Genomic DNA, 24,271 nt, shown 5'->3' with positions numbered 1-24,271 from the left:
CCAGGGGGGCTGGGAATGTTCTGCTTGCAGTCCCACCGGGAGCGTGTGGGGCCCGCGCCTGCTGCGCACTTTTAATTCTGCCCAAGTAGCCCTAAGATACAGTCTCTGGTCTCCATACATTGATTTAGTCGGGTAGGTAATTATTTCAAAGACTCCCTGAGGAAGTGCTGCAACCAGGAAGAGCCCTGGACGGCAGTATCACCAGGAAAGTATTTTGACATTTTGCACAGCACAGGGAATGCGAGAAAGAATTTGAAAGATAAGCTGTTTAGACTTGGCAGATCTCCACATGTCCCTATTTGGTGGGATGTGAAACACATAAAAATTGTTAAAGCTGTGATGTTAAAGGTCTATCTTCCATCAAAAGCAGGAAAAAAATCAGAAAATTGAAGACTTCATCCTGTTTAACTCATTCCAAATATGCCTTCATCAGAAGACATGTCCTAGTTAAATTGTATAACACTGCACCCTTCTCCCCTCCCTCCCTCTCTCTCTCTGCCACACACCCACACCCACCCACCCACACACACACACACACACAGACACACACACCAGTAGCATAGCAGCTGGAGTTCTTCAGTTCAGTTAAAAAGGCATCCTCCTAACAGAGTGAGTGAGCTTTCCTCTTTTTGCATCCTCTCGAATGGAATTCACTTTAATCTTGAGAAGAGCGCCCTCTTGGTCTATAGATCCGAGAAAACCAGAAATAGGCTTTATTTCATATTAAAATCATTGGCTTCTCTTCCTCCCCTTTCTTCTTTGGCACTCGTACTGCGTATTGTAAAATCTTTGTGTATTTTAAGAACTTAATATACTTTATAACATTAATACTGATGGTAGATCTCTGAATATCTTAATTGAGCATGAAAGAAAAGTTTCACAGCATTAATTATTTTAACATATCCTGAAAAGTTTAAGAGACTTTCAGAGAATATAAAAGATATTTGGTTTAGGGATTACTTTGTAGTACCTTTGCATTCCTTTCATATTGTATTTTTTATTTTCGTTTAAAGTTGATCTCTGCTATTGGAGTTATGCGTGCGTGTGTGTGTCTGACAGAGTCCATTAGGGACTATTATTATTATTTTCTTTTCTGTTTCAAACACAGTTAATTCAGTTCAGCTTCCATTTAGAGATAACTTCTTATACTCTGTAGGCCACATGATCTACGGGGAAGAGGCTAACAGGACTTTCAAAAGTGACTTGGTTTTCATGAAGTTTGTCTACAGTTTTAGGAGCATAAATAATAAATTCACCCCCAACTCCAAGAGCTTTCTGGGATCCTTTTCTTCTGCATTGGTCTGGGGTACCTGTGTTGCTGTTGTCCGCGGCTGGTCTACTTCTATAAGAGAGACCGAGACCCTCACCTTTCTTTCCTTTGAGAACTCCCAGCCATATTCCCCGTCTTCCAAGTGGAGACTGCCTTCGTGACCGACTTTCGTCATCATGACCATTTGGGTTAAGTGTGTGCCTCACAGGCAGACAACACAGGCATTGCTCCAGGAACTTGGAACTCATTGACCCTAGGACATCAATGAGGGGAAAACCAGGAAGAGGATGAGTACCGCACAGAATGTACCAGTTATTCCCGTTCTAGAATCTGAAACAGATGGGATGGGAACTCATCTGTGGGGTCATCCAGACATGGGGAGAATGCAGAGCCCTCATAAAGGCCCTGAGATGTGCAGCCATCAGGGGGCCGGTGGAGTCCACCAGTCTGTTTATAGCTTTAGATTTTTCTGGGAGTCCAGATACAAGATGTAATTCCTCAGGAAATGATGAAATGGTGACATAGCTTTTCACATGTCAGGTCACCAGTGTAATTGTGAACCTGGGTAACCTGCATTATTTATGTACCCCTTTTAAACATAGTAATTTACAACAGAAAATTAAGACTTGCATTACTTAAGGCTTTTATTTTGATTCACTATTTCAAGCTTATACATTACACCTGAGTGAAAGGGGTACTCAGGTCATCTTTTGTACTTTTTTTTTTTCTTTTTAACAGTGAACCCTTGAATTGCAGCTAAAATACCTTGATATGCCAGGTTGAAACCCAGCACAGGCCCTTATATAACAGAAAGGACCAGAATAGTGATATTTCAAAACAGATTTTATTTAACCAAGTAAACATACATCTTAGGATATTTGTTTGTCATTCTTGTCATTCTAAAGGCTAGTTTTTTTTGTTTGTTTGTTTTCTTTTGTTTTTAACAAAACCATTTACATAAAATGCTAGACCACCCAGAATGTGACACAAAAATCATGGTCTTAGACATCTTTTGTTCTGAAAAGTTGACCCTAATTTAGATATTTCTGGAATGATCCATTTTTTAGAATTGCCTTCTGGGGCCAGAATTGATAATAAAGTTCCCTACACAAATAAAGCCATACCTGTTTTTGGTCTGGGATTAAAAAAAAATACTTGCTTATGAAAAAGTGTAAGGTGGTGGGGGAAGCCAGGGGTCGGGGGTCAGCCCTTTCTCATCTCTGATTTTCCTCAGTGTTCGTTAGTACCTGAAGTGATCCCCAGGGTGAAACTACCCACCCGCCTGTCACCGGCACCTGCCAGGAGTATTTCTGTACCAAAAGCAAAAGAAGCTTCTTGACCCCAGTGTCCACAGTCACAGCCCCGCAGCCTCTTACCTGCAGTCCCAGGCAATGGAGGCATTCACGGATGGCTTAAGGGCACAGTTCCAGGAAATTCATTTTTATAACCTCCCTCAAACTGCAGAAAGATGAGCTTCTGAGATTTTATCAACGTTTCGGAAAACTCCAGATCACCACATAGCCATGTTCAGCTTCAATCCCTTGAATCCCTGCTTAATCTGCTCTCTCCCAGAAAGCAGCAATTGACTCACAAGTCGAAAATCCACACTGCTTCAGGCTGGTGTTGAGTTTCTGCCAGCTAAGCCCAGATGACTGCTGGACATTTCCTAAATGGACTCAGCAGATACATGAGACTTAGCCTGGTGGGTTTTCCTTTTGATATCTGTAAGAGGGGGATGAAACACAGCAGAGTTTAAAGAACAGAGACGTGTTTCTGAACTTGGCTCAAACGCAAACAGGTTGTAGGCAGTGGCATAATCCCAGCAAAGAGGCTGTCCCGGAACCCCAGGGACTTGGAGATGACCTGGTGATGGAATAGCTGGTCCGGACAGCTCCAGGTGCCAGGTGTCAGGTGCCAGCGCACTCCCCAGAGTCTCTGGCTCTTCCCTGGCTACTCTGTGATGTGCAGCAGTCAGGCAATCATTGCCGAGTTCCCTGTTTGGGGCTTTGTTGCACAGCGCAGTTGTGCACGAACGCACTGTGAGTTGAGGTGCGCGGTGCCGCTGGATTTCCATCTACAGTTGTTATTTAAGGTTGCTTACATGGGCAACACCAGTAACAGCACCAAGAATACAACTGTAATTGGGTCCTGATTTCATCAATTCTAAGATGTGCATTTATTGATGTTTTAACAACTCTGAAATTGGGATAGATCTAACAACTGATAATGTGTCATTGTTTAATTAGTGCCATTCTTTATTTCTTTTTTTTTTTTTTTGAGACAGAGTCTCGCTTAGTCGCCCAGGCTGGAGTGCAGTGGCGCGATCTCGGCTCACTGCAAGCTCCGCCTCCCGGGTTCACGCCATTCTCCTGCCTCAGCCTCCCGAGTAGCTGGGACTACAGGCGCTCGCCACCTCGCCCGGCTAGTTTTTTGCATTTTTAGTAGAGACGGGGTTTCACCGTGTTAGCCAGGATGGTCTCGATCTCCTGACCTCGTGATCCGCCCGCCTCGGCCTCCCAAAGTGCTGGGATTACAGGCGTGAGCCACCGCGCTCGGCCCATTCTTTATTTCTTAGTATGGGTTTTACAGTTGATGTCGTCTTAGATGAAACACAGCTCACATCAGGCTCAGTGCTACGGGAGCCGGGAGCCCGGTGGGAGTTGCAGGTAGGGCTGCCCCCGAAGCCCTCAGGGGGTTCCGCGGAGACACAGGAGTAAACAAGGAGAAACGTGATAAGCCTGACAGCAGAGACATGCAGTCAGCTTTTTGCAGGAGCCAGGTGGGGAGCAGGTGGCCCTCACCTGGGGATTAGGCACACGGCAGTGCTGGCTGAGTTAGGTGCCTCTGGTGAGGTCTCAGTGCTCGTAGTTGTCCATTCTGGAAGAACGTCCTGGAGCACAGGTTACAGATTTTTTGCCTCATCTCTTTGGCTGCCTCCCAGTGGTCACCACAACCCAGATTATGAAGCAAATCTGTGCACATGGATTGATTTAAAATGTTAGGAGGTTATGAGAGTGTAGGCTGAAAATGGCCTAAAATGTGAGTCAGAGAAAAACACAGACCCATCATCTCTGGAGTTTGCTTGGACTGTTGTCAGCTGTTCCCTTTTCCAAAATATAAAATTGAGAACAGCTTACTGTCTTGGAGGCACTTGTTCAGATTTAGCTTTTTACAAAATAAATATCTCCAGATGTGATTGTGTTTTGGAGAGGTCTCCATGGCAGTGCAGCTGAGGCTTTGGATATGTTGTTAAAAATATACGCTTTGCACGATCACAACACTGTTAGTGGCATGATTTTGTTTTCAGGAAATGACAATCACCTGAAGTGGATTATAAGTAAACATTTTCTATCAGACTTAAAGCAGAGCCTCTAATAAAGCTTATTAACCCGATTATTCATCTCATACCTCTTTACCTTCCGTCCACAATACCTGTGTCTGTCATGGTTTAAAACTGGGATTCTTCTAAGGAAATTGCAAATGCGTGTTTGTACCGACATATTTCTGTCTTTTCATGGGATGGCAATTTTACATAATGGAAGTTGAAGTTGGGTTCTAATTTCCACTTTGTCCTAGCATGTTATAATAAACCTTCTAATTCAGTTTCCACATCTGTAAATGGGGATGGCACTACCCATCTTGAAATGACTGTTATGATCATTAAATAGGATGATAGCTGACTGTGCGTGGCACCTGATAGGTGTTTGAACACATGGTAGCTCGCTTCCTCTCTAGCTTTTATCACATGCTTGGATTCATGTCCTTGCATTTTTAACATTAAATTTTATGTTAGAAGTGAACTACAGGCTGGGCACCGTGGCTCATGCCTATAATCCCAGCGCTTTGGGAGACTGAGGCGGGTGGATCACCTGAGGTCAGGAGTTTGAGACCAGCCTGGTCAACATGATGAAACACCATCTCTACTAAAAATACAAAACGTTAGCCGGGTGTGGTGGCGGGTGCCTGTACTACCAGCTACTTGGGATGCTGAGGAAGGAGAATCACTTGAACCCGGGAGGTGGAGGTTGCAGTGAGCTGAGATCACGCCATTGCACTCCAGCCTGGGCAACAAAAGCAACACTTTGTCTCAAAAAAAAAAGTGAACTACAAGAATATTTTGTTGTCGACTATTCTTTAATGGGACATTCAAGCTTTAATTGAATTCAAAAAGGAGTTATTTAAGATTTGGGCTTAAAAATCAGCTCATTCCTTTATTCTGTCTCTGTACAAACTTTTTTTGCATGCCCGTGTGCTCTTGGGACCACGCCGTTGGAAGCTCTCAGCCTCCCATGGTCTTAGGTCTGACACCTCTAAATAAGAAGGATGGACATTTTGGTAGCTTTGCAGATAGGGGTGGTGCCCTGTTAAACTAATCCCCGAGGGAGCCAACTTCAAATAGAAATTAACAAAGGACAAAAAGTATAGGTGACATTGTTCACTTTTTGGACTGAGTAACACTTTGATTTGTTCTACTCAAGGATCTTTGTTTTGTCTATTTGGGCCGGGGATCTGCACCCTAAGTGGAACTGCGTGATGGCCCCATGAAAACCAGTGCAGAGAAGACTGTGTCCGAAGGGCAGGGCGGGCTTCGCTTATAAACAAGTCAGGATGCCAGAACCATCTCCATTTTATATCAGCCTCGCTTTGAAAGTGTTCTTCTATTTAAAGATGTTTTCTCTTCCTTCCAGGGTGGCTGTGCTGGCTCTGGCTGTGGCAAATGTGACTGCCATGGAGTGAAGGGACAAAAGGTGAGTTGCCAACATTTAAATCACAACATTTCTTTTTGAATTGGACAGTAAGTACTACACTAACAGTAACCGAATAATCAGCAATTCAGGTGAAAGCCTCATTACTGTTTTGATAATTTCCCCAGAGCAATACAAATGAAGCCCAACCAGGCTTGACATTACTTCTGAGTAGTAATATTATTATAATAGCTATTCTCCAAAGAATGTAACAGTATGTGGCAATTAACGTAGAAAAAGATATTTGGTTTATTTTCCTTTTTGACTCTAAGAGTAACAAGTATATTGGCAGAAAATCTGTTGAATCTATTGTACTTTTTGGAATTGATGTGTAAGAACTAATTTTAGCATTTTTCCAGAAAAAGAACGATGTCCTATTTTACTTGAAGGCCTTCTCTTCAAATTAGTATTTTTAAACCATCTTTTAATCCATCACACGCTTGTCTAGATTTATTTATAAAAATATTGCTTGAGAAACTTAGTGTTTCCCAAATGTAAAATTAAAATATATTTCCAAGCAGACTCTTCCCCTTCCTCTCATTTAAGAATCAGGGCTCCAGATAAAGATAAGTTTCTCTGGAAGGCAAGTTGAATGTGTGCATTTCAGTTGGTCGGAAAGAGGGTGCCTGCCTGTTTTTTATCCAGGGAACAGTGCAGTGTCCTGGTACCATCTGTGGGTCACTGTGGAAACCAGGTGTGGCCGTGAGGAAACACCACCACCTTAAGCCACTTGGCCTCTGGTGTAGGTGCGCGCAGCAGGTTGGGACCCTGTAGAATGGAGTGTGCTCTGTGGGATACTGTTTCCAGAAAACTGAAGGTGTCATTCTGGCCAGCGTGTGAATTCTTACTTCCCTCCCCGGGATGCCAGAGGTTTTATTGGACCACAGACTGATGCTTTTGAAATTCAGCAAATTCTAGTTTACAGACAATTCTGTGGTTTCTTTTTGGCTGTTTGCTGAAATGCCAACATTATTATTTTAAAAAATATGCCTGATAGTTGGTGGCAGTAGTGTCACCTGGATGGTTTTTGAATGAATGGAGTATGTAAGGAAAGTATCACATCTTTTCTTATCAACTCTAATTTATCTTCATGCTCTGTTTGTTCTCTTACCTTGGAATTGTTTCTAGCGGTTTCCAGTATGCATGTTCAAGAGTTATTTTAGGCCGGGCGTGGTGGCTCAAGTCTGTAATCCCAGCACTTTGGGAGGCCGAGACAGGTGGATCACGAGGTCAGGAGATCAAGACCATCCTGGCTAACACGGTGAAACCCCGTCTCTACTAAAAAATACAAAAAACTAGCCGGGCGAGGTGGCGGGCGCCTGTAGTCCCAGCTACTCGGGAGGCTGAGGCAGGAGAATGGCTAAACCCGGGAGGCGGAGCTTGCAGTGAGCTGAGATCTGGCCACTGCACTCCAGCCCGGGTGACAGAGCGAGACTCCGTCTCAAAAAAAAAAAAAAAAAAAAAAGTTATTTTAAAGTAGAGGCAAGTGTTTCTCATGCCGCAGACATTTTGTTAAAAACCTAACTTGAAATATACATGTGAGCTCACCAAACTCATAAAAATGTCCTTAAAATTATACAATGGAGAGCTCTGAGCTACCAACAAAGACGAAGTTAAGGCCTGTATCATGATTACTCTGTTTTCCATGTGACTTTGAAAGCATCAGGGCTGCAGCCAAGTTGGCCCTGCTCCCTCCTAGGGAAAGGAGGGTTGATGTCCACCTCTATTTCCATTTACTTCTGTCCAGCCGGCGGGCCTTGGTGGCCCTTCCTCGGCTCTGGAGCTTTGCAGACTTTCTTATTCTATGCACATCTATAAACTTGTGTATATTTTTTAGGCCAGGCGTGGTGGCTCATGCCTGTAATCCTAGCAGTTTGGGAGGCTGAGGCAGGAGGATCACTGGAAGTCAGGAGTTTGAGACCACCCTGGCCAACATGGCGAAACTCAGTCTCTACTAAAAGTACAAAAATTAGCCCGGCGTGGTGGCGCACACCTTTAGTTCCAGCTACTCAGGAGGTTGAGACAGGAGAATAGCTTGAACTCAGGAGGCGGAGGTTGCGGTGAACCAAGAACGCGTCATTGCACTCTAGCCTAGGCAACAGAGGGAGGCTGTAACTCAGAACTAAAAACCGAAAAACTTGTAATTTTTTTAGCTTAATTTATTTCAGTTTTCCCCAAAAATCCGCTCATCAAGACATGACAAGAGAGAATCATAGGGTGTAGCCTTCCCTACTTGTCAACTGACATCTCCACAACCTGGTAACACCCCTCAGCGCCAAGCCGCTTCCACTCCGAGTGGGCTACGTGTGTGGGGGAGGCAGGGAAGGCGGTGTCCAGCACCTGGCCTGAAGGAAAGGGGCCTCCAGCATTTTATCTCAACATTGCCCGAGGAGGAGCCCTTGCTGGGGGCGGCCCCCTCCACCCAGGCGAGGTCTGTGCCTGTCCTGGCTTGAAGCCGGCATGGGGCCTGCCCCCTGCTTAGGACAGGAAGGCGGAGAAGTTGTGGGGCCATATGGAAGTTGTGTCCCGAGGGAGGTTCCATGCCAGCTTCCTACAGGGGCCAGCTTTAGCCTTGACACTGGGGGTTAGCAGAGTCCAGGCCGGGACTGGGATGGAAGGAGCAGGATCCTGCTCTTCTCCTTGGTGGCCTTAGCGAGGTTTCCCACCAAGGGACCCAGGCCAGGGAGCCCAGCACCTCCAGGACTTTTTTGAGCCTGATCTGCTCCTCTACACTCCTACTTCTCCATTGCCAACTTTGGGTTCTTACTGTTTAAAAAAAATTTTTTTTTAATTCCGTAAAGAACATTTAAAATAAAACGCTAGCAAGCTCTACCTTAGACCATTCTGAATTTGTGACTTAAAAGGCAATGATGATTGAATGGGTTCAGAAGGCCTCCTGAAATCTAGGCCTAGGACAATAGCTGAATGGTTTAGTATTATATCATTTTAACAAAAATAGAGAAGGTCTATTTTTTTCTCATCTTGAGCATAAACATTTCAGGTCCTATGGTTCACACAGCATTGAGAAGGGGAAAGGGCCCTTCCTCCCACTGACAGAGGAAATTTTAAACTTCCCCTTATTGTCTTGGAAGCCCTGTTAAAATAATCAATTTAATGATGTGAAATGCCTCAGGCTTCACTGAGATAGGGTTTCAGAGCTGGTTCCCCTTCTCTCATCCCAAAGTCAGCCAAGAAAGAAATGTACTCTAGGCTGGCAGGTCAGGAGAAGAAATGGATCCTCCTGAGTGCCCGCCACCTTCCACCCACTTTCAGAGAGTCCCAGCCCTAGAAATGCCGACCAAGTATAAAAACAAAATGACTAAAGGGGTTGGAATAATGGAATGCAAATCTACTGGTTTAAAGCACTGGTCTGCTGATGAGTTGCAACTGAACGCCTTCTATCCTCATAGAAATTATTTTGATATTTCCAAATGTCTACACATTAAATTGATTTTGATTGGTTGTTCTTAAAACAGGACAGTAGGAGGCACAGCTCAGATGCAGTTGGAGTTACCAAGCTGGGTCAGAATGTCACAGCCTTAGAAATTTGGAAATTATTTCTGAGACATATTTTCCCAGGTCTCTTTGAAGAAAACTTTGACACTATTATTTGCAAACCATCAGTATCCTCAACAGAAACTGGAATATCTCGAGTACAGATCTCTTTTGACTAAGTTCTGCTTTCTATGGAGATATGACAGAATGGACAAAATGTCTTATATTCTGTAGACACTATAAATACATTTTAGTGCAACAGATCGTTGCTGGTGTTATAATCTCCTAGTTTTCATGTAATCAATAAATACTAGGTAGCTTGATCTGAGTTCAGCAGTTAAATTCAGCAGACTTCTACGGGATTTCAGAGCGTCTTTGCTGAGTTGTTTATTTTCCCACTTGCCTGGAAGGCCACTCGTATCTTCAGATGTTTTCTGTTAGGTAATTAATTTGGCCTTGCACACAGTGGCTCTGTGCTTCTCCGGAGACTGCAGCAGTGTGGGAATGCTATCTCCTTGTACTGATTAGGGTTTTGAATGCTTGCCTTCACGGAAATAGCCAAAAGTTAAGCTCTTCTTTTGCTTGATAATCTGATTTTCTCAACTATTTAAGAGAGTAGGAAAGGTAACACATTCCCAGAAGTTACTGCTATCTGCTAAGGAAATTAACCATTTATGTTTTGCTAAAATAGAGTTTGCACAAGACGTCTTTCAAATAATCTAACCTGGGAGCCCACGTTTCCATAACACTATCACCATAGTCTGTGACCCTACAGTGTCCAGAAAAGGGAATTTAAAGTTAAACTAGAGATGGAAGACTGGTGCACATAAATAAATAACAAGGCGAGAGTAAATCATCAAATTCCAGGAGAAGCGGTTGAGAAAACAAATACAACAGTCTTTCTGAGAAGGAAGTGATCCCTGGGACCTGGAGCATAAAATCAAGGGACAACTTCCCCGATTCGGCAGGACCCCAGCCTCTCACGTCCTCACTGATTCGCCAGGCTTGCTTGGATATAGACTAGGTTCATCTGTCACATACATGTGTGAAGACACATGTTAACTGAACTGCATGAATCAGAGAACACAGCTCTTGGGACCAGTCGATACAGGCTGTCATAACAAAGGTTTGAGGGTTTCTACTATAGTGACTCTCAAAAGGGACATTCCCAAGCCACAGTCTCGTGAGCAGGGTCTTAATTAAGCAGAATTGTAGCAATTCTAGTGAATAGTGACAACTGTGTGGGTATCTCACATCTTCTTGTAATACTTTAACCCTGCTGATACCCAGATCCTTGGCAAAGATGGAGAGAAGCAGCACATTATCCTGTTATTACTAATTAGATTGTCTATAAATCACAGCTCCTGTTCACATTGGCTCTGCACTGCAATAATATTGTCATCAGATAGAACAACCCAAGATTGCTTTCCAAGCAGAGAACTTTGAAAATGGCATTGCTGTCTGTTTGTCTAAAATGTGTACCTTATCTGATTTGAAAGGGCTGGAGAAGTCTGTGGCCAATCTGGAAGTGATTTCATTTCTGGCCCAGGAAATCTGGGAAGAATTTAATGTTGTATAGGGCTGAGTTTGTACAGGATACCCTTTCGCTTGTTACGGCAAACAGTTTGTAGCTTTACCAGCCATTTAGCGTCTAGATATTTGACACAATCGGTGTATGTCCATGCCATACCTCTGTATAAACCTGTCTCTCTGCATCTCAACATTCGGCTGTAGCTGCTGCTTTTACACAGCAGATCTAGGCCAGGATAGAAAAATCCTGGCTTGTGAGTATCAGAGCAAGAAAGAGAAAGAGACTGTATCTTGGGCCAGGCCTGGGGCTGAGTGTGTTTTGTGCACATTATTATAATATCTGTGATCCAGTGGAAGAAACCAACCAGCCCAGGCTTTTTCCACTTGGTGGTATTGACAGTTTGAGTGGGATAATTTTGGTTGTGGGTCTGTCCTGTCCATTGTAGGACATTGAGCAGCATCCCAGCCTTTACACATGAGATGCCAGGAGCACCCCCACCCCAGCAATCGTGACATAAATATATCTCCAGCTGCTGCTAAATGTCTCCTGGCAGGGGTAGGGGGTGCAGACTCACCCTGGATTAAGAACCGCTGAACTAACTCATCTTCTATAGCTAATAAAAGACGAATGACGGGATTCAGGCACTAACCAGAGCACGACTCAGTTTCTACTTCTTCAGATAAGCAGATCCTAATCTGAGGGAGTTGGGCCAGCTGAAGACACGGCTCAGAATATCCCGAGGTCTTGAGCAAGTTCCTTTCCTCTTACTCTGTGGTGGACCCACCGCGCCCCTGGCCACTTGCCAAGGACAGCAAGCCTTCTGAAGCCTTTCTCTAATGGGTCGGGACGGGGAGGACTGCTGGAGGACCGCAGAGAAATGAGCCTACTCCTCTGGGGCCCTGGGCAGACCTCCCAGTTCCTGTTCTAAAGGAGTCAACCTGGGCCTCCAGCCTGGTTCAACAAATAACCCACAGCAAGCCCCTCACGTGTGACAAGGGGCAGGTCAGACAGTCAGCAGCCACTCCTGCCCCACTGTCCCCTCCTGAGACAGGTTAGGGGTGCCCAGCCCAGCAAAACGTGCATCCCACCCCATTCGGGAGTGCTTTTCCCTGTGCATTAGGAATAAAAACCTCTCTAAGGGAAGGCATTTTGAAGTAAGCCTGTTTCAGGCCTGTGAGAGGGCTGCAGAAACACCCCCAGCGTGAGCCCTGGGTCACCCCACGGCCCCTGCCTTTCAGAAATCCTGGTGTAGACTCCACTCCACAGGAAGCTCCTCGCTCTACGTTTAGGCTGGTGGTCTTCACTGCGTCTCCGCGATTCCCCAGGACGCGGGCATGGCCTTGCTTTCTCACGCATCCTCGCTTTGACTCACAGTCATCGACTTGTGCCTCTGCCTCCTCCACATCTGGAAAAGGCGCCTTCTTTCCCCTTTTCACAGACTCCTTACAGCTGGAGAGGGATTGCCTCTGTCGATCCTTAGATACATGATTAATTAATCAACGCATGTTTTTCAGTTGTTACTTTGCTGGGCACTTTGAGAGATGCAAAATAAGCATTCTTGGCATATTTCTCTCAAGGCCATACAAAATAAGGAGAAAAATATCGGTAAGGAATGCCATAAATCTAATACCTAAATACAAGAAGAGAAGAGACCACATCTTCCAGTGGGTTGAGTTAGTTGCGCCATTTTACACTGATTGTTTTTTATTAGCTCCCAATGCCAGAGACATTGCAGCGTCTATATGAGAAGGAGTTTAGGCTTGAGCTTGCATGCTGTTTTTTTAACACATCATCTACAACATTCTAGTCATTTTTGTGCTATATTGTAACAATTGTCAAAGTGCCTTAGAATCTAACATTGTCTTAAAGGTAAGGGACTCACTTTTCCCTAAGATCATAAATTTAGGATATTTTCTTAGTTGTAATTAAATCTTAGGTGAAATTCCTTTTTGAGACAGGGACTGTACTTTATATTTTTGGAGAATTCAATAATCTTCAATTTATAAATATATTTATTTCCATGGTCTTTCCTCTAATTTATACATGGGTAACAAGACACATAGGTTTAGCCATGTTTTCATTATGAAATTAAAACATACAAGGACAGAGTGCTTTAAATATTCCACTGTATAGATGGACTGGCTCCTCTCCTTTCATTCCTTGTTATTCCTAGTATCTGTGTAGAATAGATTTGCATCTCCAGTAATTATTAAAGAACAAGCATTATCTTCTTGTGTGATTATCTTTCTTGCATGTCTTCTTTCTTGTATGTGTTTTTAACAGAATATTAAAATTTTCCTATAAATTATATGAACCATTGTTTTAAATGTTAAAGGTGTTATGCTGCTTCTTAGATATTAAATTATTTACTCAAGCACATGAAAGCAAATGTTTTTGTGTAGACTCTTTGAAACTTTGGATAAGTTAATTTATTTGAACTAATAAAGGTGAGTTATTAATAAGAACAGTAATTTATTAAGTACTTAATATGTGAGAGGCACTGTGCCAGATTTGACATGAGAATTTCAAATCTAGTCTATTTAAAAAGAAATTCAATTTTCTTACTTATAAGGTGTGAAATATATACCATAAAATCAAAACACACTAAAAATTACTCATTAGTATACAATACTAAGGGGGTTTAAAAAATAAATATGAGATTTGTTTAGGTCATACATTAAGCATGTTTGAAATTACTAATATTTTTGAGGCCAGTTGAACGCCTTTGTTTATACATGTTTTGAATATTCCTGAGAGACAATAGTGTCTAGTTTAGCCTTTCCCAAAATATGATCATCAGACCATCTTTAGGATGTCAACAGATGTTTCCTCTGGGATGGAAACGGGAAGAGGTTCCAAGGACACAGGCGTTTGGGGAAAACTGAGTTCAGGTTAAATGGACATTTGTTGTTTTGCCCTGGGATGTCTCAGAGCCTGTAATAAGATAGTGTATCATCTGGACCTTCCGTGGGTGCCCTGACCTGGAAATTCCCCAGAGTTGCTAAAAGAACTGAATGAAGGATACTGTACATAAAAACACTTAAGAAATTTAAAATATCATGTGGGGACATGTGCATGTCATGTGAATAGGAGCTGCATCTTGAAGTTGCAATAAATGTGAGGAAAGTGTGCTTGTTAGCTCAGTTCTAGATAGATCCATGGACAGGAAGACATAGACATGGATCCCCATCCAGCTAAGTATTTGCAATCTGCAGGTGAAGCCTGGAAACCCAGAGAAATGGACCTGTTCCATCCGTGACAGAAGCACTCCCAGGACCTAAATTAAAGGGATGTTAGAATGTTTTGAGAATCTTGGCAGGACCATTAGGTAGTGTTTGTAGCTTTTGGATGCTTTTGGTGGAGGGAAAATGAGATGGGCTCACTTGGGAGGTCTGCCTGCAGTTTTCATCCAAATTTCTAATCAACGTTGTGGTTTTATCATCCATTTCCGGAATCATTACCCCTTAAAATGTGAGGAAAACGACTCTCCTTTTCTTCAATTCCCCGACTTTTCCAAATCCCGCTGCGAGTTTGTGTTGCCAACAGCTTTTCCCGATGTGCGTGTACTTACAGACGTCCAAACCCCTCCCTCCCCTCGGCCGGCCTTGCTTGGTCTAGCTATTATTCAAAGGGGAACATGCGTGAGATGTCACTTTGTTGTTGCCATCTAATGGATTCCAACCCCCAAAGTATCTGACTTGGACACTCAGGCTCATCTGCAGGGCCCGAGGTTGTCTTCCCTACCCTCCCGTGGGCTGGCTAAATGGGTTAATAGAATACATTCTCTTTCCTTTTCCGTGTTTTGTCTGGCGTTTGCAATGCCAAGATTTTTTTCCAGATGTCCCCTATTTCCTATTTCCACATACCGCACATGAATCATCTGGCAGCGGAATCGTGAGAATCCGTGTGATCAGCGTGGGTTCCCACATTCACCTACTTCTGTCTTTTTTGATAGTTCTTTGAAAACAATTAATTTTTTCAAAAAGTGTGCCTGAATCCAAGGGTAAAATATCAACAACATACCCTAGAAAAGCCCCTGGAGGCAGATCCGTGCTAAATGGTTTATTTTATTCTGCACATGAGGCCCACCCGTCGCGGGCCCCCCTATGCCTTGGACATCACTGTGGGACACACATCCCCTTCCCGAACAGGGAGCGTGAGCTGCACGTTCCCGTTTCCAGCTCCGCTTCGTAGTTCTGCCCATCGCAAAGTTTGCCCTTTTGCCATGCGCTGTGGGACCTGTTAGACTCAGGAGAGACCGTCATACAAATCGATGGCTCTTGATTTACAGCTGTATCTGGAGCTCACTGAATCTAGCGCAGCTTTAAAAGTAGGGAGCTGATTCTGTTTCCAAGTTCAGAAGGAGCAGCAGAAAACTAAGTATCTTGAATGGCAGATCCCATGCCGTGGCTTTTAAAGCCCAGAGCACTCTCTGGGAGTACAGGCTGTCATCGGTGTGGCCCAGCACTGGCAGCCTCTGTCCTGACTATTTATGGGAAAAACTATTTTTTGTAAATATGATCTTGACAAAACATTGGCTGGCAGGAAAATAGCTTTCTTTTCAGGGGAGCAAAATGAGAGTGTATATTTTAATTCAAGATCAAAGACTTAACATAAAACAAACCCTGACAAATGAAAACTGGGCAACGGGATTTTCCTTCTGTTTGTTGGTAGAATACTTTGAGCATTCAAATACGTTTCTAGACAGCAAGTTGTGATGCTAGATAATTATGTAGTGTGGGTGTGGAGAACTGCACGCTCAAAAATGGTATTAACAGAACCTTCATCCTCGTGAAGTGGGTTAACACAATGTGCAATTAAACAAAGGAAGAATTAGTCAGAGTTAATGAGCAAACCAGATGACTCTGGGGACGTGGTGCCCCTTTGTCAGATTTTTCTTCCTTTGGCAAATCCATTAAACATGGTAAAAGTATACTTGATATAGCTTAGCCTTGGTTAATCACATAGTTTTATGAGTTTAATGCTAACTGGCCCCAAATACAGTGATTCCAGATTTCTTCACATGAGAATCTGACACGAGAAACTAACAGTGATTCCTGGCTAATTTCTAAAAAGCTGTAATGAAATCAGAAGGGTTAAAGACCCTTGGTAGGGTTTCTCCTTTATTAGATATTTCAACAAATAGGTGAAGGTAATGAATGATAGATGTGAATTTCTTACACGTCTTGTTAGAGCCCAAGGACTTAACCAGAGAATTTTCTGTGAGTGTCCCACTGTAGCATGTTAGGGCCTTAGGTTAGTTTGCCCTCCTAGGTGAGAAATCCACAACCCCAAGACTTGAGTTCCCAAGTCTGTGGCATATGGCGATATGCTTGATTTTGAAGTGGTTTCCCCTAGAAGATTGGTAAAGGAATGAAATTTCTGTCTTATAGTACAGCCAGTAAATTCCTTGAGCTGGAGAACCAATGTCCACTCATCCCGGTGCCTCGTTGTCCTGTGGGTTCCTGCTGTACCAGTGGGCCTGGGGGGTGACCAGTGGCAGTCCTGGAGCCTGCCCTTACAGGTTCATGATGGAAGATGCTAGCCAGTAATAGCACAACTGAACCCCTAAGTGAACACTCTGCTAAGACCTCTGGGGAGGGAGAAGGCACGGCTGAGAGAATGGATGTCCCACAGGAAGAAATTGATCTGCAGCGGGCCGGGAAGGGCAAACCGAACGGTCATTCACAGGCCCCAAAAGCTCAGGCAGCCACTCAGGTGCGGAGGCCTATGAGCTACGCCTCCAAACTCCATTTCCCTGTTTGTCATCAGGCTTTTCCTGATTTGGAAATGTTGGTGCTTTGAGAAATGTCCATGGACAACTGTGCCTCCTCACTTCCCCCTTCTCACTTCCACGCACAAGACTCTAGAACGTTAAAGGACACATCTCCATGAGTGTGAAACTGTTTGTCACTGTTTGTCTCTTTGTGTCCCCATGTGGGGCTCCCTAATCTCATCGATATGTCCTGGGCAAGGGCAAGAGGCACCTCGGTGGATCTTGTTCCCAGATTGACTGTTCCCTCACCACGCGGGCTGGAAATGCCGTGTGTTTTTCTGAGTCACGGCTTTGGGATGCAGCACCCTGTCTCCAGGTTCTTGGAGTTTTATGGATGCAATGTCATTAATCATCCCAACGGGGCTGATGTGGGTGGCAGTTGTTGGATTCTGCCTACTGATTGGGAGGAGAGGCTGGGTGCCCTGCCCTGAATCTGAATGTAGAGGCCGTGGGTGAAGGAGTGCACCCTGTCCTGCCTGGACCACACATCGGGAGCCCCGGGAGCAGAGATTCTGGGCTGCTGGAGGCCTCCTTGCTTCTGCCTCTGCACGTGGAACCTGCATTTCTTCACAGGAGACGGTGGCTCCACAGGTGTCCTGCCTGCCAGGGCAGAGGAACATACCACGGGGGACTTCCAGCAACCATGAGGAAGAGCACACCGGCGTGACTGGGGCAGAAAGCAGAGTGGTGGTCTCTTCTTTGGGGGCCTTTGATAGGGACCTGGGCAGGGTGTGGTGGGGGCCGGAGGTGCAGTGGCTTCTACAGGAGGCTGGGCAGGCTCTCTGTGGTTGTAGAGGAGCTGGACCATCCTGCCCCACCTCACTTGCCCCCTTTACCCTTCTTTCCTTTATAAAATTTCTGCCCTTTCTGTTCCTCCCACCACAATTTCTCAATCTTGGAAACTGGGAAATTTCCCATCCACTTTTCCTTTCTCTCTGTTCAGGGCTCCTGTACACCTGTGTGATTTTCCAGGGTATCACGACAAGCCCTGATGACTGGCGCCTGCCACCTGTGTGCTTTGTCCTCTCTACCTCACATGTGTGCATGCACACATCACGTGCATGCACACATCACATATATGCACACACCACACATATACACACATCACACACACATACGCATACTTACCATGCACACATACCACACACACCACATACATATACATAGAACACACACCTTGCACGCACACACCACACGGACACACTCACACACACACTTTCTTCGGGAACCCCCTAGCCCTCCACCACGTGGCCTGAATGGAGTCCTGATTGTCCACCTGCTTCGGGCTTGGCTCTGCTCCTTTTTCCTGAGTTGGGGGTTTTGGAGGGTGCTGCTCTTGGGCACTCAGTGTGGATTTGATGCTGTGGGAGGGGACAGGAGAGCTGGTGGGCCAAGCTAGGAGGGCGGTGACTGTGGAGTGAGAGCCAAGGCCAGCTGGCAGAAGTCACCCATAAGAGGCTGAAGGTCAGAAGTGGGGCCCAAGGAAATTACTGACCTTTTACAGGGCATAGGCATAGGCATAGGGTTTTTTCTTTTCCTCGTAGTCTCCCCAGGATGCTGTAACAGAATACCACAGACTGGGTGGCTTCAGCAGCAGAAATGCGTTCCTCCCAGTGCTGGAGGCTGGAAGTCCAAGATCAAGGCTCCAGCAGGTTCGAGCTCGGCTGTGAACCCCTTCCTCATAGGCAGCGCAAGGGCAGGGACTCTCTCTGGGGTCTTTTTTCTAAGAATACTAATTCTGTTCATGAGCTGCATCACCTCCCAAGGCCCCACCTCCATGTCATCACCTTAGGGGTTAGAATTTCCACACAGGAATTTGTTAGGGGGGCGGGGGCGGGCATGGACATTCAGAACACAGCACTTTTATTATCCTGGGATGCAGGACATACCACACATGTACAGTGATGTGTGATGACAAAATGCATCCCAGCTGTGTTTAGGTAACTGTGTAATTGGCTGGAAATTTCTCAATCTGAAAAAATTTGAGTCATTCAGATTTAAAGTTGAAAACCTCCTAACAGGAAAGAGTTGGGACTCTGACCTCTAAAACCCTTCTAAATGTTAATGTCCTCTGAGTTGAGATCTTTCCTGTGAAGCTGGAGGTACTTCAACGCTCTGCTGTTACTGGCCTTTCTACAGCAAAAGCTATTTTACCGAAAAGAACTTTGGTATGCAGTACATGTCAGAACTGTCCACTCATTTGAAGTGAAGGAAGGTCAGGCCCATAATGGGTGATGACTTCACAAGCAGACATTTCCTCAGTGTCAGCTATGTTTTCGGTGATGTATTCTGAGGAAAGGGGAGCGGTGACTCTGCAGTATTGAGCCAATGCGCCTTCATCCTCCCTCTCTCTTCACATCTGCTGATGGGAAAACCAAAGTCTGTTGAATCCCCAATGCCATCTGCTTTCCTCCCCTTTTTCTTTTCTGAAAAATCATGATCCCCAAGTCGAAGCAATCATAGCTGGGAAATTTTGTTACATTTTTCTCACTGTGGTTTTTTTCCGTTCGCTAATCAATTTGGTTCCCCATATTTTACTCCTAAAATCATTTTATCTGGGAAGTGGACACTAGTACTTGAAGTCACTCTATTTAAATCTTGCCTGACTTTCTTAACCAACTGTTCTGATTACTGTCCCTCCTGTGGAGACAATTGACCAGATGCCATTTCTTTGATCTTCCTATTGGATAAGAACATGAACCAAAAGGGAAGGGGAAATAGATGATAATTTCGGAACATGGGATTTGGTATAAACATCCGTTTCCTTTCCTGTCTCACTCACTTGCCTTAAGAAGTTATATTCTTAATCCAAAATATGTGTCTTCCCCGTGTTTAAAAGAAGAGTCCCCCAGCCTGGAGGCTGCTCTTTCGCATTCTGGGTCACGTGTTCCCTTCCAAGGCGTCCCCGTTCTCGCCGCCACGTGGAGGGTGCGCAGGAGCCGCCTGCGGGGTGCGACGGAAGTGGGTAGTGACGGGCCCGGAAGTGGGTAGTGACGGACCCGGAACTGGGTAGTCATTAAAAACTTACCTTGCACGGAAGCTACTCAGTGTGTGCCCTTCAAAATTGGATTTTTAAAGGAATCTGCTTCACCCAGTGACAGAGAAGAACACAGTGTTCTTTTCCATCCTGTCCAATATTTTGTTCCTGATGTAGACTCCCCCCCTCCCGCCCCCGCCCCACCACTCCTCAGGGGCGTCCTGAGCTTGATCGCGGGGTAAGTGTCAGCTCTGGAAGCGTGTGGGTGATTTTACTGCAGAAGCACGTGACTTGGCAGGTGCTCCGCGATGGTCCCGCCCAGCTCTGCTTCCTGAGTCCTGTAAGGCGCGTGTATGTCTCTGTGCGTGCCTTTCCCACCTGTCATCGTGCACCTCTTGCCCAGCCAGAGTGATGTTCAGATGGGCACCTGAGGACTGTGTGTGCAGCGAGGTGTAGCTCCACCCAGGAGGGGGTATTTAGGGACCATAGGGACCAGGAAGGGCTCTGGGATCAGTCCCTCCACAGCGGGGCTCCCTGGGTTCCCTGGAAACCGAGACAGGGCTGCCTCCCTGTCCTTGCCTTATTTGTTATCCCGAAATTCTGGGCCTAACCCACGGCAGGATATTTATGTGGAATATCAAATAGCTGTTAAAAAGATGACCACTTTCCCTGTTTCTTCACAGAAAGTGCTGATTCCCCCTGTGGACAACCAAGGGTGGGCGCCTGTAGGGTTAGGATTCCCATGAGAGCTCAGAGTTTCCACCAAGTTGGCAATTGTATATTTGGGAGTCAAGGGAAGGCCATTTCAGGGTGTTTGGCTGACTGGCCCTCTCTTGCCAAAGAGAAATTGCCTCAGTGATGTGTCTGAGACCTCAGACCCTGGGAGTGGGGAGTCAGGGGGCATGGGAATCAGGTTCCCCCAACCTGCCTCTTAGTGAAGCTTCTCTCTCTGTCTGTCTCTCCATCTTTGTCTCTTCATTTCTCTCTGTTTCTCTCTCTCTCTGATTCTGTGTGTGTGTGTGTGTGTGTCTACCGTACCCATGCTTGGTCATCTATCCTCCAATTGATGTAACTTAAAAAAAAATTCCATATACGTGGGAAAATATCACTTGTTTATATACTCTACAATCTATTTTTATTAGAAAGTTTATACCTAATAATTTACAAACTATAACCCAATGGTCTGTTTCCACATCTTAGTTTCTAGCCAAAGATCTCAATATCTTAGTCTAGTGACATTAAGTAGTTAAGAAAAAAAGGCAGGAAATGATACTGTAAGCTTAATCTTTAAAACATCTACAAACTAGGCATAGTGAAAATGGCATTAAATAAGATCTTACTGATAGAACTTTTTAAGTAATTGGGCCACACCTTGGATTAAAATATAGCTCCATATTATCTTGTGAAAACAGGCTTGCGAATTTTATGAATAGCATTGAGGTGAAGAGAGATTACCAGCTCAGGGAAGACCATTTTTAAGTATTTATGAAGTAGCTATTTATTGTCTTAATTATGCACCAATATTTTGTATTGAGTTTGCAATTATATGCTTTTCTTATCTATTCAGTTTTAAAACCAAGATTTTAAGCAAAACACAAAAGAAAAAACTTCAAGATGTTGGCTTAATTTCTTTCTTTGGGTGACTGTATGTTTTAAAGCAATTAATGGTGTTTACTTAAAAGAGATTGAAATTCAGTTACTTATTAATTTAGGTCGATCTCACTACTGCTTTTTCAAATTAATGAGGTTAGGCTAATAGTGGGTTTTGTAAAACCTCCAGCTCTGCCGAGATTACATTGTATTCTATGGGCAAAGTTGGTTTGTCAAGTTTTAACCTGGCAATTGTATATCTGGGAGTCAAGAGAACTGTTCTTATCTCTTAGATTCCAAGTATGATTAATGGAGTATTGAAATTATTGCAGCATCCTGGGGGAAAATGTTATCAGTGATAAGATACAGTCAAGTAACTTGCTTGGGGGTAAGAAAGTAATCTGGGGATTTCAGACCTATGTATGTCATTAGCTACTTACAGACTTACCATGGAGGAGGGTGATGGCTTTACTAAGACCCAGGCTGACCTGACAGAATAAATGAATGTTCTAGGCTTGAACAGCATGAATTCCAGAGATATTTATTAAGGAAAAAACACAAAACCTTGGGTATAAGATAAAGGGGGGAGTTTCTTGAAACTGTCATCTTTTTAAAATACTCAAGAAATTCCAATTTTCTTCTGTCTGTCTTAGCCACAAAAACAGGAATGAGATACTTCCTAGGTCATGACTTGTGGGAACACTAGCAGCGTGTCCTTTTCATTCTCTTTTAAAACACTGTGTGGCTTCAGAGGAAATGCAGCTGGCTTGCTGGACATAGAAATCGTGAGAATAAACACAAAATATTTATGTGTTTAAAAAGCAGTAAAGTCAGACCAATTTCTTTCAGAACCATTTGTGCAGCGTTTAACTGAATACTTGAGCACGTTTGATTTTTAAAATCATGCTGCCAGGTGAGCCAGGCAGGTGGACTCATCCCTGACTTACAGATGATGGTAAAGCTGATTTTCAGAGCGTCCCAGGGGTTGGCACTGGAGCCAGCACCAGAATCTTCTGGTTCCAGGCTTTGGTTCTTTGCCCATCCATGCAGTGACTGAAAAGAGAGCATGGAAAGCAGGGCACCCAGAGCTCCACGTGCTCACCTGGAGTGCAGGTGCTTGTTTTTGCAGTCGTTTGAAAATAGGGTTCCTAAATCTGTACCCTCTTATAGATTTATATCATTTTCTTGGGATCTTTCCTGATTCACTCATGAAAATATTTTTATTTATTTATTTTTTGAGACAGAGTCTTGCATTGTCGCCCAGGCTGGAGTGCAATGGCATGATCTCAGCTCACTGCAACCTCTGCCTCCTGGGTTCAAGTGATTCTCCTGTCTCAACCTCCTCAGTAGCTGAGATTACAGGCATGTGCCACCACGCTGGGCTAATTTTTGTATTTTTAGGAGAGACGAGCTTTCACCATGTTGACCAGGCTGGTCTTGAACTCCTGACCTCAGGTGATCCACCTGCCTTGGCCTCCCAAAGTGCTAGGATTACAGGCGTGAGCCACCGCACCCAGCCCAGTCATGAAAATATTAATTGAGTACTTACCCTGTGCCATCTGTTCGAGGTGCTGGGGGAGGGAACTAGAGGGAATGCCAGTCACTGCCTCATGGGTTCCAGCATCTCCTGGAGGAGCTCTGTGTGCGGCTGTGCACGCCCTGGCAGGGGAACCGCAGGGGCTACGGGACCACTCAGAGAATGGGGACCTGGGATGTCCCCTGGCAGGGCACCTGTAAAACCCATTTTTTATAAACAATTATATCTAACACATTTTTAAGAAAAAAAATTAAAGTTTTTTCTTAATTGCCAATGAGCAATTATCTCAGGGTTTAAACCTGAAGACTCTCTTGCATGCTTTTGTATTATGAACTATAATTCCTTTTTTTTTGTTTTTTTTTTTTTTTGAGACGGAGTCTTGCTCTATCGCCCAGGCTGGAGTGCAGTGGCGAGACCTCCGCTCACTGCAAGCTCCGCCTCCTGGGTTCATGACATTCTCCTGCCTCAGCCTCCCAAGCAGCTCGGACTACAGGAGCCCGCCACCACACCCAGCTAATTTTTTGTATTTTTAGTAGAGATGGGGTTTCACCGTGTTAGCCAGGATGATCTCGATCTCCTGACCTCGTGATCCACCCGCCTTGGCCTCCCAAAGTGCTGGGATTACAGGCGTGAGCCACCATGCCTAGCCTATTAACTATAATTCTTAACTTCAGAGTATTTCATCTGCATTTTTCAAGTTTACTTTTATCACAGACCAAAAAAAAAAAAAATTCATCACCTACCTTGCGGTGTTTCCTGCCTTTTCTGTGTCCTCGTTTTGTTCCACAATGCTGCCCCACACCCACATGCATTATTAAGTTCTAGTTAATAACATCCTCAGCTATCTAAGTACTTAAGCACTAATTGGCATTTTTCAGCATTTCTGTTAATGTAGAACACGTCTTTCGAACCCTCAGGGTCCTTGCTTTGGAGCTAATGAAAATAAAGCAAAGTGTCTTTATAAGAAAAAAAAAATTAGGTCAGGAGCGTTGGCTCATGCCTGTAATACCAGCACTTTGGGAGGCCGAGGCTGGCGGATCACCTGAGGTCAGGAGTTTGAGACCAGCCTGGCCAAGATGGTGAAATTACATATCTACTAAAAATACAAAAATTAGCCAGGCATGATGGTGCGCGTCTGTAATCCCAGCTACTTGGGAGGCCAAGGCACAAGAATTGCTTGAACCTGGGAGGCGGAGGTTATAGTGAACCAAGATCATGCCACTGCACTCCAGCCTGGGTGACAGAGCAAGACTCCATCTGAAAAACATATATATATTAATTTATTTTTCTTATACAAACTCAGAAGAGAGCTAACCTCTTATTGATATTTTGTTATCAATTATTTGTGTT

General features: G+C 44.5%; 1 protein-coding gene across 2 annotated transcripts in view; it reads left to right on the top strand.

The window, feature by feature from the left end:
* The window catches only part of COL4A1 (collagen type IV alpha 1 chain), a 154,640-nt gene that overhangs the window by 55,702 nt on the left and 74,667 nt on the right, over positions 1-24,271 (top strand). For both annotated transcript variants that reach the window (XM_025364402.1, XM_025364403.1), the window contains exon 2: positions 5,959-6,018. In XM_025364402.1, coding sequence (XP_025220187.1) covers positions 5,959-6,018 — 60 coding nt within the window. The remainder of the gene's footprint in view (positions 1-5,958; positions 6,019-24,271) is intronic.

This window comes from Theropithecus gelada, chromosome 17 (genome assembly GCF_003255815.1).
Source record: "Theropithecus gelada isolate Dixy chromosome 17, Tgel_1.0, whole genome shotgun sequence".
NCBI classification, from domain to species: Eukaryota; Metazoa; Chordata; class Mammalia; order Primates; family Cercopithecidae; genus Theropithecus; species Theropithecus gelada.
This window is presented reverse-complemented; position numbering and strand designations above follow the sequence as displayed.